This window comes from Manacus candei, unplaced genomic scaffold (assembly GCF_025592945.1).
Source record: "Manacus candei isolate 608988 ecotype Guabito, Panama unplaced genomic scaffold, ASM2559294v1 h1tg000064l, whole genome shotgun sequence".
Taxonomy (NCBI): Eukaryota; Metazoa; Chordata; class Aves; order Passeriformes; family Pipridae; genus Manacus; species Manacus candei.
The window spans coordinates 2859832-2875105 of NW_026138112.1; the positions used below are offsets into that span (position 1 = coordinate 2859832).

The 15274-nt window shown below is 42.7% G+C and overlaps 1 protein-coding gene across 4 annotated transcripts in view; it reads left to right on the forward strand.

Moving 5' to 3' along the window:
- SLC5A1 (solute carrier family 5 member 1) overlaps nt 1–15274 on the forward strand; it is a 39962-nt gene that overhangs the window by 7255 nt on the left and 17433 nt on the right. For 2 of the 4 annotated variants that reach the window (XM_051805346.1, XM_051805347.1), the window contains exons 2-3: nt 5165–5289; nt 9010–9081. In XM_051805346.1, the coding sequence (XP_051661306.1) occupies nt 9013–9081 (69 nt within the window). In that variant the 5' untranslated portion in view covers nt 5165–5289; nt 9010–9012. Of the gene's footprint in view, nt 1–5164; nt 5290–6011; nt 6869–9009; nt 9082–15274 lie in introns of those variants that run through there. The other 2 variants (XM_051805345.1, XM_051805344.1) reach the window with 2 other exon arrangements.

Genomic DNA, 15274 nt, shown 5'->3' on the forward strand with positions numbered 1-15274 from the left:
CCAGTTACCACCCCCTTCACATTCACACTCTGTAGTACCTGCTAGGCTACCCAAAGCTTTATTCCCTGTTCCTTGTTCCTGATGGATGAGCACACATGGATTTTACATACTGTTGTGTTACTGTGTGTGGGAAAAGCATAGGAATTATTCTTGCAGGTGTAAGTACTGGAGTGAACGTAGCTGCTGAACAAGTTGGATGTAGTTCTGCCCTATTCCATGTATCCATGACAGATCCTGCTGGGCCCTGAACTTCCTGACAGTTAAACAGGCTGTCAACAGCTCTCCCAGCCCACAGGAGCTTTTCCTTTTAGCAGTACTCCTTGAAAAATAGGTGGGGTTGATATGTCCTGCTGCTAAAAGTGCTATTAGGCTTCTCTCCCCTCCTTTCAGTATTGGTATCATTGTCCTGTACATGGATGTGTCAGTGTTTCATTTAATATTGTTGAGCTGAATAATTTGCTATATGAATGTAAATGTGTATTCTGGATTGCAGCTACACATTGTGCTGTGGATTGGATGAATGAAAAATATTCCTCTAATGACTGGGTTTGGTAGAAACAATAATTTTGTATCAAATCTTGGAGCAGGAGCCTGACACCACTGAAGAGAAAGAAAGAGGGCTACAATGCTGACTTTTTTAGTTGCTTTATGCTAATCCTGGGATGGCAGGAATGCACAAAACAGCTCCAGGAGGTTTTCTTCCTGAAGAACATTTCTTCTGATGGAGAGGATCCATAACTGAGTACCACTCTCATCCCCTGTATTCCCTAGTTCTGTAGTGGTTTGGGGAGCACCTGGTTTGGGGAATACCTGCTCTTCCAGTTAGTCGGGCCTCCTGGGGGTTTGGAGTTGACAGATAACAGGAAAGATGCAGCTTTTGAAGCAGTTTATTCCTGAATATTTTCCCTCTTGTGCATTCTTAGGCAGCAATCACCCTCTGTGCCCCTGTAACAAGGATGGGCAGGTGGTGATAACTCTGGGAATGCTGATGGCTCCTTGCCTGCTCCTCTGCTTTAGGCCCCGCTTCAAATGCAAAGCGCCCCCAGCACAGTTTGAAACGTGACCTCTGAACCATCAGCAGCCCCTGGACAGGGGGCATTTAGCAGTGCCAGAACTGGGAGAGCTGATTTGTTTTAACGAGAGCTGTGGACATTTGCAAGAGTTTCCTTCTTGTAAAGAGTCTTATGTTTAATTATCAGTTTGTCTGTGTTGTTTAGCTCTTACATCACGACGTGAGGACACAGAGCTCCCAGCACCTGTAAGGAAGGAGTGGGGGTTTTTGATGTGCTGCTGGCAGCAAACACTCAGCTCAGAACGTGAGTGACCACCTTGTGCCCCAGCCACAGTCCCAGAAACACCCACACCCTTCAAGTGGCATCCCTGCTCTTGTCCCCATGGTCTGACACCCGTGGGGAAACCTCCCGGAAATACAGCACATGCACTGGTAAACAAGTGTCCCACCGACTGGAACAACACATCTAATGGATAAAACTGTTCATCTCGGAGCTCTGTGACTTATAAATCCTTCTAGATATGTGCAACTTCCTAGAAACGAACAAAATCTATCCAGAGACTGCCTCACACTGATTCTGGGGGAGATACCTCTGCACAAAAGTGTCTGGTAATTTACCGATATTTTTTGTTTTCAGAAAATATTAGTATGTTTTTTACACTCTTCATGTTTGTTATTTCCAATTCTCTCAGTATTTTCCCAACTGTGATCCATGTATGATCTTTTTTGTTGTTGGTTGGGGTTTTTTGTTTGTTTGTTAGTTTTTCCTTCCCCCAAGTAGGGATTTGCAGGCAATTCTTTTCCCTTTTATCTGACCAGAGGTTCCTGTGTTTCACTATTCCCTTTCTGACCAATTTATTCTCCAACAGCGAAGAGCGTTTATGCCAAATATGAATATGATCTCTTTCAGCCCAGATTCCTTAAAGAATGTTTCCCCTGGGTTCTCTTCAACAATGTTTTCTGTTTTCTCTCATTTTCAAGAAGCTTCATATTGTGTTTTGTACAGTATTATTCAGATTTTGTCCTCATTTAATTTTCCAGCCAAACACTGTACAAACAATAGGCTTAACTGAAGAGCCCCTGGGACTCTGTAGAGCAAATTGGACATTTTTATTAGGCTATTACATTAGCAGATTATGATCTTTTCCCTCCTCCACTTAGATTTCTTTAATCAAATTAACCTGTCAGATACAATAAATAATAATAATGTATTTGTCGCTGCTTGTTGCTGTAGGGCAATGAAAACATACCCACAAGGGCTGAGGCTATCCCTTGTTCCTCAGGGATTACACTGATTTTGAGGAAATAGAACATGAGCACCTGAAAAACTGGAGAATTATTTCAGTGGAAGGGGCATCAGCAGCTCACTCCATTTTATGCAGTGGAGATACTCTTTTCCCTAAAGCATTTCTAAAACACAAGTGGCAGCAATATTTGGGAGAGTTGTGATGATGTTTATGCATCTGGATAATTCCTTCCATTATTTGGTTGTAGCTATAGCAGAACTGGCAGATCAGCATCCCTTAGTATCCATCTCTAAAAGATATTTTTCTGGACACATTGTTTTAGGGGAAAAGTAGGAAACTCCCAAGAGGGATTAGCAAGCCTCTAACATATACAAAGTGTGATGGATTAGATCATGAGAATAAGAAATAATGAGTGCTACTTAGCCTATTATTTATGAGATAATAATTGTAGTTCTGTTTTAATGAGAATGCTACTCGATTAAGAAGTTGCTTGTGGGGAACAATCTGCCCCACTGTCAGGTGGCTAAACCTGGTGACAGTCTGCACTGGTTCTGGGGAGTAATTTTTAATCTACTCTTCAACATTTTTAGTGCCAGTGGAAATTCAAACCCATCTATTGCCATTAGTCCTCCCCTATTAATCTCCTGAATTCTAAGAATTAATAAAACCCTAATAAAACAAAAATAAATTAAATTATTTGCTGTCTTGGGCTATCCCGTATGAAGAACACAGTCCTGAGACTGTTGTTTGCATAACAGTGGCACTGCTGAGATGCTTCAGGGCTGAGTGATTTTAGTGATCACACAGAGATAATTTAATCACTTGCTGAAGAAGTGAATAAATTTCCTTGCTTCACTTCTGTTGGTCTATCTGCATATAGACCTTTCTTTTTATGTCCTCTGATATTTCTCCTCTGTAGAGATATTAATCAGAAAATGAGTCCTGAAAGTGTTCCTTTTTGTTATCTCTTTAGTCTCTTGATAAATACATGGTTTTGTTCACATTTCTTAATCTGATCCTCTTAGTGAATAAGAATAGAGTGACCTTGCTTTCTATCTGATAACATTTTAGGAAGGCACCTGTTTTCCTACTGATTTTTTTTCTTCTACCTACATCATACTTACTGGACTTTGGATCTTTTTTCCTTTTAGTAGTTCCTCTTCAGTTGATTCCATGTTTTAGTTTTCCACATTTTTATCCTCCTTCTGTGACTAAATCTTCTAATTAGACCCAAGTTTTGCTCACTTAATCAAGATTGCAGAAAAAGGACTTGTGGCATCGAACACAAGGTGTTAACAATCCTCTTGTCTCCTGCTCTAACTGCCACTTTCTATTATTAGAACCATTTTAGGAAAACTGTGCTGAGAGCCTTTGAACTTATATTTTGTCCACTTGCAAATATGAGCTCTTTTCCAAGTTCATCTTACATGGCTAAGAAACCATAAAAGGAGGGTAGAGAATTTACTAACAAAGTATGTGGCCTTCTGCAAGAAAAATAACTGCAGATTTCTCTCTTGTTTTGTCTTTTATTAATTGTACAAAGGATACTGTTTAAATTAGCATTTCTGAAGAGCACCTGAAAAAGAACTCTGCTTGCTTTATCAAGAAGTTTGGAGGGATGCCAGAGAAAAGATTAGAGGAGTTCCTCAGTGGGAGGCACTTTGCATGCTGATGCATCTTTCTCTTTGTAGTTTGTTTGTTTTACTTTTTGCTTTATCATTTGCTCTCCTCAGGAGGAAGACATACACACAGTTTTGTCAGACACCAGCCTAAGTGGCAGTAATTCTGTAATTTTCTGTGCTACAGTTCCATTTTCTAATGACAACAGAGCAATTGCAGCCTCTGCCTAGTCCTGTAGAGATACTAATCAGAAAATTAGTCCTGAAAGTGTTCATTTTTGTTAGATCATGAGGATCTACCTGCCCTGTGCCCTGTCAACCCTGCAGTTACACAGTGGGAGGGCAGAGCCAGGACATTCTCTTCGGGCTCCATCCCAGTCTGGGGTGGGATTTTGAACCAGTTACTGGTCTGTAACTATCTGTGCCCCAGTCCATTCCCTGTTTTGCCTATTCAGGTATGAACAGACATGTTCCTGATAAGCTGAATGTCATCAGGCTCAATCCAGAGGGGAGCAATCATTATAGGCATGGATCAGAGTCACTGTGTTATGCTACTTAAATTAATTGGTTTTCTCACTCCCATTAAAATCTCGATTCACAGGGAAGAGGAGAGACATTTCCTCAATGTATCAAATCATCTGTCAATTTGTCTAGTGTTGGAATCCTAAACCTGCTTGAACAGACCTTTCAGGCTGCTGAGAGCAGCCCCCAAAGCACATTGCTGGCTGTGAGTGAGAAGGAGAGGTGTCATTGTGTCCATGCCACGTTCACCCATCACATCAGGAGCCTTACTCCTGCTTATCTTTGAAAGCTTTAACACAAAGGAAGATTCAACCTTTTTCAGATCTGAAAGGCTGACCTTTCAGAGACCTTTTGTGTGCACTGAATTCATGAAGTGAATCACTGGATACACCAACAACCTCCCAGTACAAAGGTTCCAGGTTTCTCTCTGGGCTATGGATATAAGGATGTGGAGATGAGATATTCAGAGCCTTGGCAAAGCTGCCTCTTCTTCTGACAGTCTGGTAGATGATGCTTGGTTTGTGTTTGTGGCCTACAGAAATAGAGCACAATTAAGTTTGTGTCCACTGTACAGAAAGATAGGAATTGTGTGATTATTATCTTATAGACATTGATTCTCCATTACTGTTTCAAACCTTGGAATCTCGTTGGTGTGGTTCCAGCAGGAGCTGTGGACAGGAGGCTGAGGTGTTTCTCAGCCTCTGAGCTCTCTTTTGCTGAGAACACAGTTCCTGACTAATGTTTTCTTTGCTTTGCCTCTGTAGACTGACACAGAAATGGAATCCATGAAAACCAAACTTTTTGTGAGTTGCAAGGACCCCTGCGTCAATCTCTGTAAAGAAGTGCCATCTGCAGCCTATCTTAGGCAAACTCTTTCCTGATAATTAAGGTTAGTAAATAAGTCTTTTATTTTCCACTGAAATACACAGCAGGGAAGGTCGCAGCTAACGGGAATTTTGGATGCTCAGCAGCTTCCAGGGTTAATTTTTTCTCTGTTGGGACTTTAAGCTAACATTTCACAGTCCTGCAGGACAAACTGAAGAATGTGTTTTGGGGGAGATCCCTAAACTATCAGAGGATAGCAATGTTTTATAAGAGTATAGGTACTCAAACAATAGAAGAGATTTTAATTTTATTCTTATAAGTAATCACTGTATTATAGCTTCTTTACTACCTTTCTTAGCCACAATTACCAAAAGGTAGTTTACCCAGGAAAAAATCATTGCAAACCAACAGAGCCAGACCTCGATTTCATCTCCTGAGGAAACAACACCTGCAAGATCAGCCAGACCTGGTGTGCTTCCCATGTCCTGGACTGCTTGTTCTGCTCAGTGTAACTTCAGGGTCATGTTTTACTCCCAAAAGGCAGCCTAGGCAGCTGTAAATGAATAATGATTCCCCAGGATCAAGCAGAGAATAGGACTCTCAGGTATCCCCAGAGCCCAGAAATGTGCCTTGCACCTGTTTTAAATATCCTGGATTTCTCTGGCCTCTTCCAGCTCAGAGGATCACAGGCATCCTTTGGGGAAGCTCCCTTACTCAGAGCTGTGAGGATCTGTCTGTAATCAGTGTGTTCCATGTCTTTGTGACTGGGTGTTTTGCTTAGCTTAATTCTGAAGAGGAGCAAATAAAGGGAGAGCAAACCCAAGCTCTGATGAACTTTGAACTTATTCAAACGTGAAGCTGGAGTAGCTACAATAGAGAACCAACAACATCATGGTCTGAAAAGCATGGAAGCATGGAAGCCCAGTGAGCTCCTGGGTCCAGGTCTGGTGTTCACAAGCATCTTTACCTGTATCCATGGGAGCAGTGTGAGCAGACTCAAGTTGTCTCCTTCCCAGAAATGCTGGGCTGTTTCTCCATTGAGTAATGCTGCTGAGTTGAGAGGTGACACAGAGGCTGTCCCAGATCCTGGACCCCTGGGTTTTCCCCAGGTGTCAGGTCACTCCTCACAGGTAATTGCTTACCATCATCATCTAAAAGAACTACATCTTCCGTGACTAGATTTACAGGTACAACCACTTAAAAAAAAAAAAGTCCTCACCCACAGCGAGGTAAATATGCAGGTTTATTGCTGCCAAGCCACTCCTTTCCCTGTCATTCCTTCTCTGACATCTGCTCGTGGATGTTAAAACCACGAGCACCTTCAGCAGGAGCGCTGAGCTCTGAAATCTGCAGCACCTGTTACAGGAACACTATTTGGGAAGGAGTTGTTGTCCAGGGAAAAGCAGCAGCTTCAATTTGTGTCCCATGGGAGACAAGTGAATCTGAAGTTATATATTATATAAGGTGTAGGGAATGACAGCAGTTCATCATTAACCTGAACTCTGCAAGAAGCACATAAGGAGAGAAAGAAGAAGAAAGCCAGAGGAGCAGCCAGGATGGAATCCACCGTAAAGATCAACAATGCTGCAGACATCTCTATTATTGTCATCTATTTTTTGTTAGTTCTGGCAGTGGGACTATGGGTACGTTGGGATTTTATTTTATTTGGGTCTACTTAATGAGTACAATGTTGGGAAGATGGGTCAGTAAATGAAAATGTATAATTGCATAAAGATTTTGGTGCTTAATTGAGTTAGCAAGTGCATAGTGGGCAAAATGTGGGTATTTATTTGCTGTAGAGGAGCTGGTAACGCAGGGAGGCATCCCTTTAGGTGGATGAATGGGACTAGTGGGAAAGGTGAAGTAATGAGGTTTGTGTGGGATGGGGCTGAGAAATGTGATCAGTAAGGACAAGGCCAGCCAGGGTCCCTGGGAGAAACAGGCTGGAGGGCAGAGTGGGGTTTGGCACCACGGAGCACTGGGACTGCCGGGAGAACTGGTGGTGTGAGGGGATGCCAGAGGAAATGGGGAAGAGGGGGAGTTGCAGGGAGAGGAAAGGACAGTGAGGTGGTGTGACTGTAACACTGCAGCTGTGACAGTGACAGTAACAGTGCAGCTGTGACTGGGACACAGGGGAGGGCAGTGAGGTGGTGTGACAGTAACTCTGTGACTGTGACAGTAACTCTGTGATGAGGTCAGGTTGAGTCCAGGGATGAGTCCAGGGATGTAGGTACCATTTGAGGGAAGCATTACTGTGGCTGTTTCTTGCCATCAGATCCCTGACTCCAGGGTGCAGTGCCACTGAAAGTGTGAGGCAGGAAGAGTTCCAGGGCTGGGAAGTGCTGGCAGTGCCTGTCTGCTCGTGATCCAAGCTCTGTGGTGCCTCCTGCCCTCAGCCTGCGGTGCCTGGTGTGTGAGGGCAGCTTGGAGCCTCATCCCAACCAGAGCCCAGTGCTCACACAGCCAGGGGAGAGAGGCAGGGCCCATCCCAGCGGTGTGACCCCAGAGCTGAAGGTTTTGAAGAGAATAGGGCAATACTCTGAGCTACAAGGGCATGAACAGTGGAATGTCACTGAATTCCATTTTCCTTGGGGCAAACTCTCCTGGTCACCTGAACACTTGACCATTAACCAGTGGAGAGGAGGCATTGCCCCTCAGGAATCCTCTGCTTTCCAGGAGCATCCCAAGAACATTTCACAGTGCAGAGAAGTCAGCTGCAGAGCAAACCTCCCTTTCTAGTAGCCTGGCAATGTTTTGAAGAGCACCAAAAATTTAGGATCTGCACAGAATGGACACAACCTTTTCTTTACCTCTCCACTATGGTAGTAAAGGCCAAAATAGCAAAAAATCTGAATCCCCAGTCCAGCAGAACACCTCGAGATCTGGCAGGAAGGAGCTGGGTCTTTGCTACGAAGTCTGGCAGTTGCTGTAGTTGAACTTTATATTAAAGGTCTGTGACAATTAAAGGCTGATCTGTGGCTTCTCAGGCCAATGTGTGCTGAGTTAATCCCTGAAACTGTTTCTTTCTAGCCACAGTGCCCTCTTTATTGGGCAAATGCTTATTTAGTTGCTGTGTGTAATTAAATGTAAACCTCTTATTTACTTCCTTTCTTCAGCATCAGAAGAAAAGGTCTGGCTAATTTTTCCAAGTCTTTTTTCTTATTCACCTGTTCAAAGTACATCAGAGGAGACAATGGGAATCCAGTAAATAATACCTCAGGGTCATTAACAAAAATTGGAGGAAGCTTCCCTCTAAGGCCCATCCCTTGACAAATACAAAATGAGTTTCTGAAAAGGAAATTTTAGCTGGCTTCTTTTTTTGGAACTTCAGAGAGAAACAGGCACAGTGCTGATATCACAACAAGAAAACAGATATATGTAGGGGCTGGATAGTATTGAGTTAAAAAAGCTGCACAGTTTCTGTTAATAAACTTGCACCTTACAGTCTTTTTTGATGCCTGAATTCAAAGGTGTTTCACCCCAATTAATAGTTCATATGAGTTTTTATTTGAGTGATCTTTTTTTTGGTGAAATTTCATTTTATTTTAATGTTTCACACTATATGAAAGGTGAAGCAATGAAGCTTGAATGGTTAATGTAGACCTAGGTAAAAGAATCATTGTTCATTATTTCCTTCATCATAAAGTTGTTCTTTTTGTCACCCTTTCACTTTACCCTCCCTGTGTATTTTACCCCTTCATTTGAGCTGTTTGTTCTTAGTCTGTGTATGGTGCCTATTACACTTAAAATATGATTAAAACTCTCTCCCTTCCTTGTTTTCCAGGCTATGTACTCCAGCAACCGAGGGACGGTGGGAGGGTTTTTCCTGGCAGGACGGAGCATGATTTGGTGGCCGGTGAGTGCTGTAAATTGGACTATAACATTATGTATAAGTCTTATCCATAAGGACTCTAGTCCTTAGAGATTAAGTATCTCCACAGTGCTGTTGAGACTGTGGTGGCTTTGTTGTGAAGATGCAAACCCAACTCTTTCTCCAGCCCTGGTGACACAGGGCGAACTGCACAACCTCAGCCACTGGATAGGCAGGGAAAAGTGTTGGGGACAGTTGCTCTGAGCTTGTCTTGATTATGTGACCCCTTTGTTTGAACACTCATACATTGGTAATGTCAATGCAGACAAGTCCAGTTCTTTGCCTTTCAGCCCACTTTAAAACTTTTTAATACTGTGAATCTATTACTTTCACTGCAGTCAAAGAAGCTGGCTCATTTTAAGGTTATCACAGAGAGAAATTAATTTACTGAAATTTTCCCTTTTGTTGCTCTATTGTTTCCACTTTTGATAACAAGTGCTGTTCTATGCAAGGAGAAAATCCTGGAAATATTCTGATATGTTATTGGTAAAATATGGTTTAAATTTATTTAAAGATTATCTGTGACTTACATTGTTTGTCTTCTGTGGCTCTGTATTATCTTCCAAGATAGAGGAGTCACAGACACAAAGTGTTTCTAGCCATCCATCAGGCCTCTAGCAGAAATTATATTAGAAACAATTATCTATTTCTTCCAGACCATACAGTCTTTTTAATGTAACTCATTAGAAAAGCAGAAAACTTAGACAAATGTGCAGTTTCCTGTATTACTTGTGTTGTACATGCTTCCATTTGCTTGAATGGAATTCCACAACATTCCAGATCTTGCATTCAGTCCCAGATCTTGCATTCTCTCTCTTGCATTAAGACTTGTGGGTTAAGACTTTTCTCACATTGACTCATTTACAGGACCAGGACAGTGAGAGTAAATATTTGTTGTCTAAAAATTTAGGATTTAGGAATTGTCTTAAAGTAGGCTGCAGAAATACCTACACGCCTTTCAGACTTGTGCTTCAGAGAGCTGCTCTCTTTAGGGACATGAAAGGATTAAAGGTCAATGACAGTAAAAGGTTTCCTCATTTGTTGTAGTAGATCTAAGAAAATTCAGGTCCTATTGTAAGACTGAAGACAGAGAAAGTTTCCAAGTTATTTTAAGATAAACCCCATAATTCTAGGAGTAGAGAAAAAACCCCAGATTACTTTGCTTAACTGTCAGTTAAATCAGTGGGCTGGTTTGAACCTTGTGCAATCCTGTCTGCCTGTCAGGGGGAACATGAATATCCTTTTGTGCAGATGTAAATGAGGGTGGAAGCAGCAAGGCAGGAAAGACTCACCATAGAAGACTTGTGTCTTGCTGCAGTGACACTGAGAACTCCTAATGATTGCCCTGAGGCCTGGGGGAGATTATCTGGCAGGAGTCCTCTGCCAACACAAACCCAAGAGATCCAGCAAGCTCCCTCCCTCCAGAGGGAAGCTAACAGGGATCACCCCTTCCCAAGCTCTGAGCTCAGCATGGACAAAGTGCTGGTCTCCACTGGAGTCCTGGATCTCCCCTTCAATCCTTCCCTTTGGAATGCCAAGAGTGGCTTCCTGTGCCATAAAAATAAACCTTTCTTGCTCTTCTTCCTTGTATCACTCAAACAAACAGCAAGCACTCCAAACCCTCAAACTAAATACTATGTCAGCAGCACCACCGTGGAAAGTTTGCCTTGGATCAAAAGAGATTCCAAAACACCAATTCCCACAGGTTAGCAGGCAGATGGGATGTCCAGCACCCAGTGCAGACTGGGCTGAAAGGACAAGGAAACCAATGAAAGTATAGAAAGTTCAGTCAGAGATGTGATCTTAGTTCTGCCACAGCCAGAGCTGAGTGTGATGTTTTACTTTTGTGCCTTGACTTCTCATTTGTGCCACGTCAGGGCTGACCTGGAGTGGTTCCTGATAACCCCAACACATTCCCACAGTTGGGGTGGGGGAGCTGTTTTGCAAGAGGACTCTTGTTTGTGGGATTTCTCCCCTGCCATTTCAGGATAATGACCCTTGTCATGTCATTGCTTTCTGGAACAGAGGAAAATGAAGAAAAGAATATCCTTCCACAAACTTGTTATAAATTTAATTCCCTCACACTAAGTGTATTTTTCAGCAGTTGTGCTCTGTTCTGTGCTCTGCAGGGCACCCACAAATGAGTTTTCTGACCCCACAGGGGAAGAGGCTCATTTGCAGTGTATTAGGATCTCTTACTGACAATCTGGAAAGGGATTCTATTCTGTTCCCTGAAATGATATAATAGCTGTGATTTAGTAGATAGGAGGAGACCCTGGTAACCGAGGCTAGAGGTTACTCCCACTTTTAGTATGGATTTTACATGTTTATCTGTCACTGGCAAATTGTTGTATGATTTAATTTCTCAAGGTATAAAGTAGGAGCAAGACACTAATCCTGGGCCAAATCTGTCCTGCCTTGGCTCTGATTGTTCTGCTCCAGAGAGCCCATGAAGATTGTTTGGTATTTTGCAGAACCAAGCCCACAGATGATTTCTGGCTGTTCTGCTGAGGTGATAGGTCACTTCTGTGGCAGTTCACTGAAATCACTGCCCTTATGCCGTGGATGAGCCAACTCAGTAGTTCCAGTAGTTCATTAGGGTTAAAGTTGTACAATTACATTCTCACAGATTACCAGAAATTGAAATCTGTTGTTGGTTAATCATAATGGCAAGAAATGCTGTGCCCTTTCCACAGTCTTTTTACAGAAACTGAGAGAAGAATCTTCAAGAAACTGGTTTTGATCTCTTGGTCTTTGAGGGAAATATCTTCAGGAAAGACTCATATGGCTCTTTAAATCCTCTTAACCAGCTCTGCTTTTCCCAAAAAGACACAGGGAAGCTCAAGGCAAGTGATAGTTTTGTAGCAGGGGGCCTTGCCAACCCAATTTGAGCTCCCTTTGCCAGGGGAAGGAGTTGGGGTGAGCCAAATACTTGCTGCCACTGCAGGAAATGAAGTATCCATTCCTGGAGAACAGTCAGCATTGGCAGGAGCCACTCTCACAGGATTATCAGCCTGTCATGCACAACTGAAAATTCCAACATCCTCTTTGGAAGCTTTCCTGCTTTGGGATTTTTTCCTTCAGGTTCTGTAGTTTTGCAGACAGAGCTGTCTGCACAAAATTATGGGTTACCTTCTGTGCCTCAGTTCCTGAGGCAATGAGTGGTAATAGGACAAAGAGTATCTGCTGGGCATCTGAAGGCCAGCTGTGGTTAGGAAGATTTGCTGGATGGTAGGCAGGAAGGATGCAGGTCAAGGACATACCACACTTCAAACAGAAATGTAACTCAGCTCATCTGTTGTACCTGTTGATCTTTGTGGGACAGATAAGAATTAGGGAAAAAAACCCAATAGATTTTTGCTTCAGTTCTGCATGGCTTATCTCCCTGGCCATCAGAACTCACCATGGGGATGATTTCTCTGATCTCTGGAGCCAGCTAAGTTTTACATATTCTCAGAATTTTCCCCACTTGCTGAATCTGACACACATACAAGGGACCAGCAATGACAACTCCATTGTGTTGTATTTCCTTTTCTGAGGTAAAGCAGAATGAGAAATTAACTTATTTTGTCAAGTTCCATGCAAAAAAAAAAAAGTGTGTAATCAATAGTTTTCAGGGTAAAAAGAATAATACACCAAGCAAAGCTTTGGAAAACTTCAGTGAAACTGATTTCTGTAGAATCCATCAGAATTTTCCAGCTGGCTGGGAGGTGTTGTTCCTGTCTCAGAGAATGAAGGTGGGAAGGCATCAGATCAACCTGGTTGTGCCTGTGCTGCTCCAAGAGCCATCGGGCTTGTTGGAACACAGAGACCCTTTTGATGTGTGTTGTGTATCCACCCCCTGCCTTAGTGAGTTGGGAAGTGTATAAATGGGGTTAGCTGGGCAAAAATGCAATGCATAGAATTTACAGATTAATTGGGAAAGCAGAGTAAACCCCTACACTTCCTTCTTTGGGTCTCAGAGCCTCAGAAGTGTGGCAGTAATATTTCATTGTAGCATTGTACAGATTTTTCCAAAGTGGCTGAGGGTGACCCCAAAAACTACGTCTTTGTATCAGAGTAAAGTCACATGTTGTAGGGAAGAGTTGTGAGTAAAAGAAAAGCATTAACAGTGTCAAGGAGTAGTTCTCCATCCAGGGAATGAGAAATGTGTCAGGGAAGAGGGATTTGAGAAGCAGCTTCTGCAGGTGACCCCCGATGAGGAGGAGCCCCTGCTGTTCTCTGTGACGGCCTAAAGGCCACAGGGAGCTTGGGATCAGTGGGAAAAGGGCTGGATACTGAGCTAACACCTTCTACCAGGAGGGCAGACACTGGGGCAGAGGAGATGTACTGGCAGGTCCTGGAAGGGAGAGAATCCATAGGGTGGAAGCTGTGCCCACTGTCACTGCAGCCATCGCTGACTTGCACAGGGTTTGGAACAGTGAGTGCCAGGATGTTGGTGCATCCTCAAGTTAACGAGCAGAGCAAGGTGAAACAGTTAATGAATAACATGAAAAAACACAGTGATCATCATCTGCCTCAGGGTGCTGGCACTTCTCCTGAACAGAGTGCTCTTGTTAAAATCTGACCTCTTAATATATTTTAAAAGAGTTAATGTTCCACGTTTGCCTCAGGTTAGTTCAGTGTTTTGTCCTCTCTCCCTCTTAGCAGCTTTTGTTTCTTTCAATCAACTTTCTTCTTTACTCTTCCTCCTAGATCTGTCTTTAAAATCAATTCACTAACACATTCACTGAGAACAGATAACACTGCCAGAAGGTTGTTTCCCACTGCCATTCCCCAGTTTCAGCCCAGGGTTCTTTAGGTGTGCAGCAGCATCTACCAGTGGCAAATCAAGAATTCCAGCAATCAGCCTTTCCAGCACAGAAATACCTCAGCAGTAAGTTCTTCAGTAAGACAGCTCAGACTCAGAGCCCATCTGCCTTCTTCTCTCATCCTTAAAATATGGCAGATGGGAAATTTCTCGGTCCCCTCTGGCATCAGCAGCTCATGGGGTGTGAGGGTGTTTGGCCAACACTCCTCCTGCTGTGACCACACTGCAGCTTTAAGGGTAACCTGCATTTTCCCAGCTATGAAGCCACATTCCTCCTTTCCATGTATACATGACTAAAAACACTTTTTAAATTGCACCCATTATTAGGATGTGTTGATCTTCCAGTTCTGCTGCACTGGATGTTCCCTAATTCAGAGAGGAAAATGTGGATAGTGAAGGTGGGATCTGCATTCCCATTGTTTTGTTCTTGCACTGGCCCTAAATATGTTGGTAATTTTGCATTGCTTTGGTTTGGGTTTGTATTTTTCTTTCAATGCAATTGTACTTTGGGCAAAGTTGGGAACACAGCATCATCAGTGTGTCCTACAGTGTGTCCTGGGCTTTCAGGCACTCAGCCAAAGCTTCTGACTGTCAGTTCTTAAAGTTCTTCATTAGCTGCCTTTGTTCCTTGGATCCACCTGCATTTTAAGCTTTTGAAACAGGAGAAGGGAACACATTAAATAAATTCAGAGATTAATGTGGTTAATATTTTCTGGTGATTGCATTTCTAGTAACCTAGATTTAAGTTTAATTATTCATCTCCAAGGAAAGCACTGGACAACAGTGCTAATGCTTGGTATAAATGGTATTTGTTTCTTCACCATCATTGCTGGGAAAACACTGTTGCTGTCACAAAGAGGTTAGAAGAGACAGAGGTCTCTTATTTGCCAATGTTTGTTGCAACACTTATCATTCCTGTAGAAATATGTCATATGACAAACTGGTTACAGTCCTGTAGGGCACAACTGACTTCTAGAAATATGTATAAAACCCCAAATCCAGAACCAAGTGAACTTAGAGACATAAATTTCCTGTGACAGCAAAAGAACAGCATTTCTGCAAAAAGACTAGAAGAAACCAGGGGATCAAACTGAGGAAAGGAGAAGAAAGTGGAAAAGAACGAGTGGAATCCTCTGAATTGTAATTGTATGTTGCATATATTCAATGGGGGAGGATAATCTATTTGTTATTAGAGATCAGGAATGGGAGTTGAAGAGCATGGTTTCTATTTCTGGCTGTGGCACAGCTCTGTAGAATAAATCTGCTCTTCAGAGTTGGATTTCTGTGATGAAATCCTTTATCCTTCTGAAACTCAGGTCATCATTCCTGTGCTCTCAGAAACATTGATGTAATATTTGCTGCTGCTCA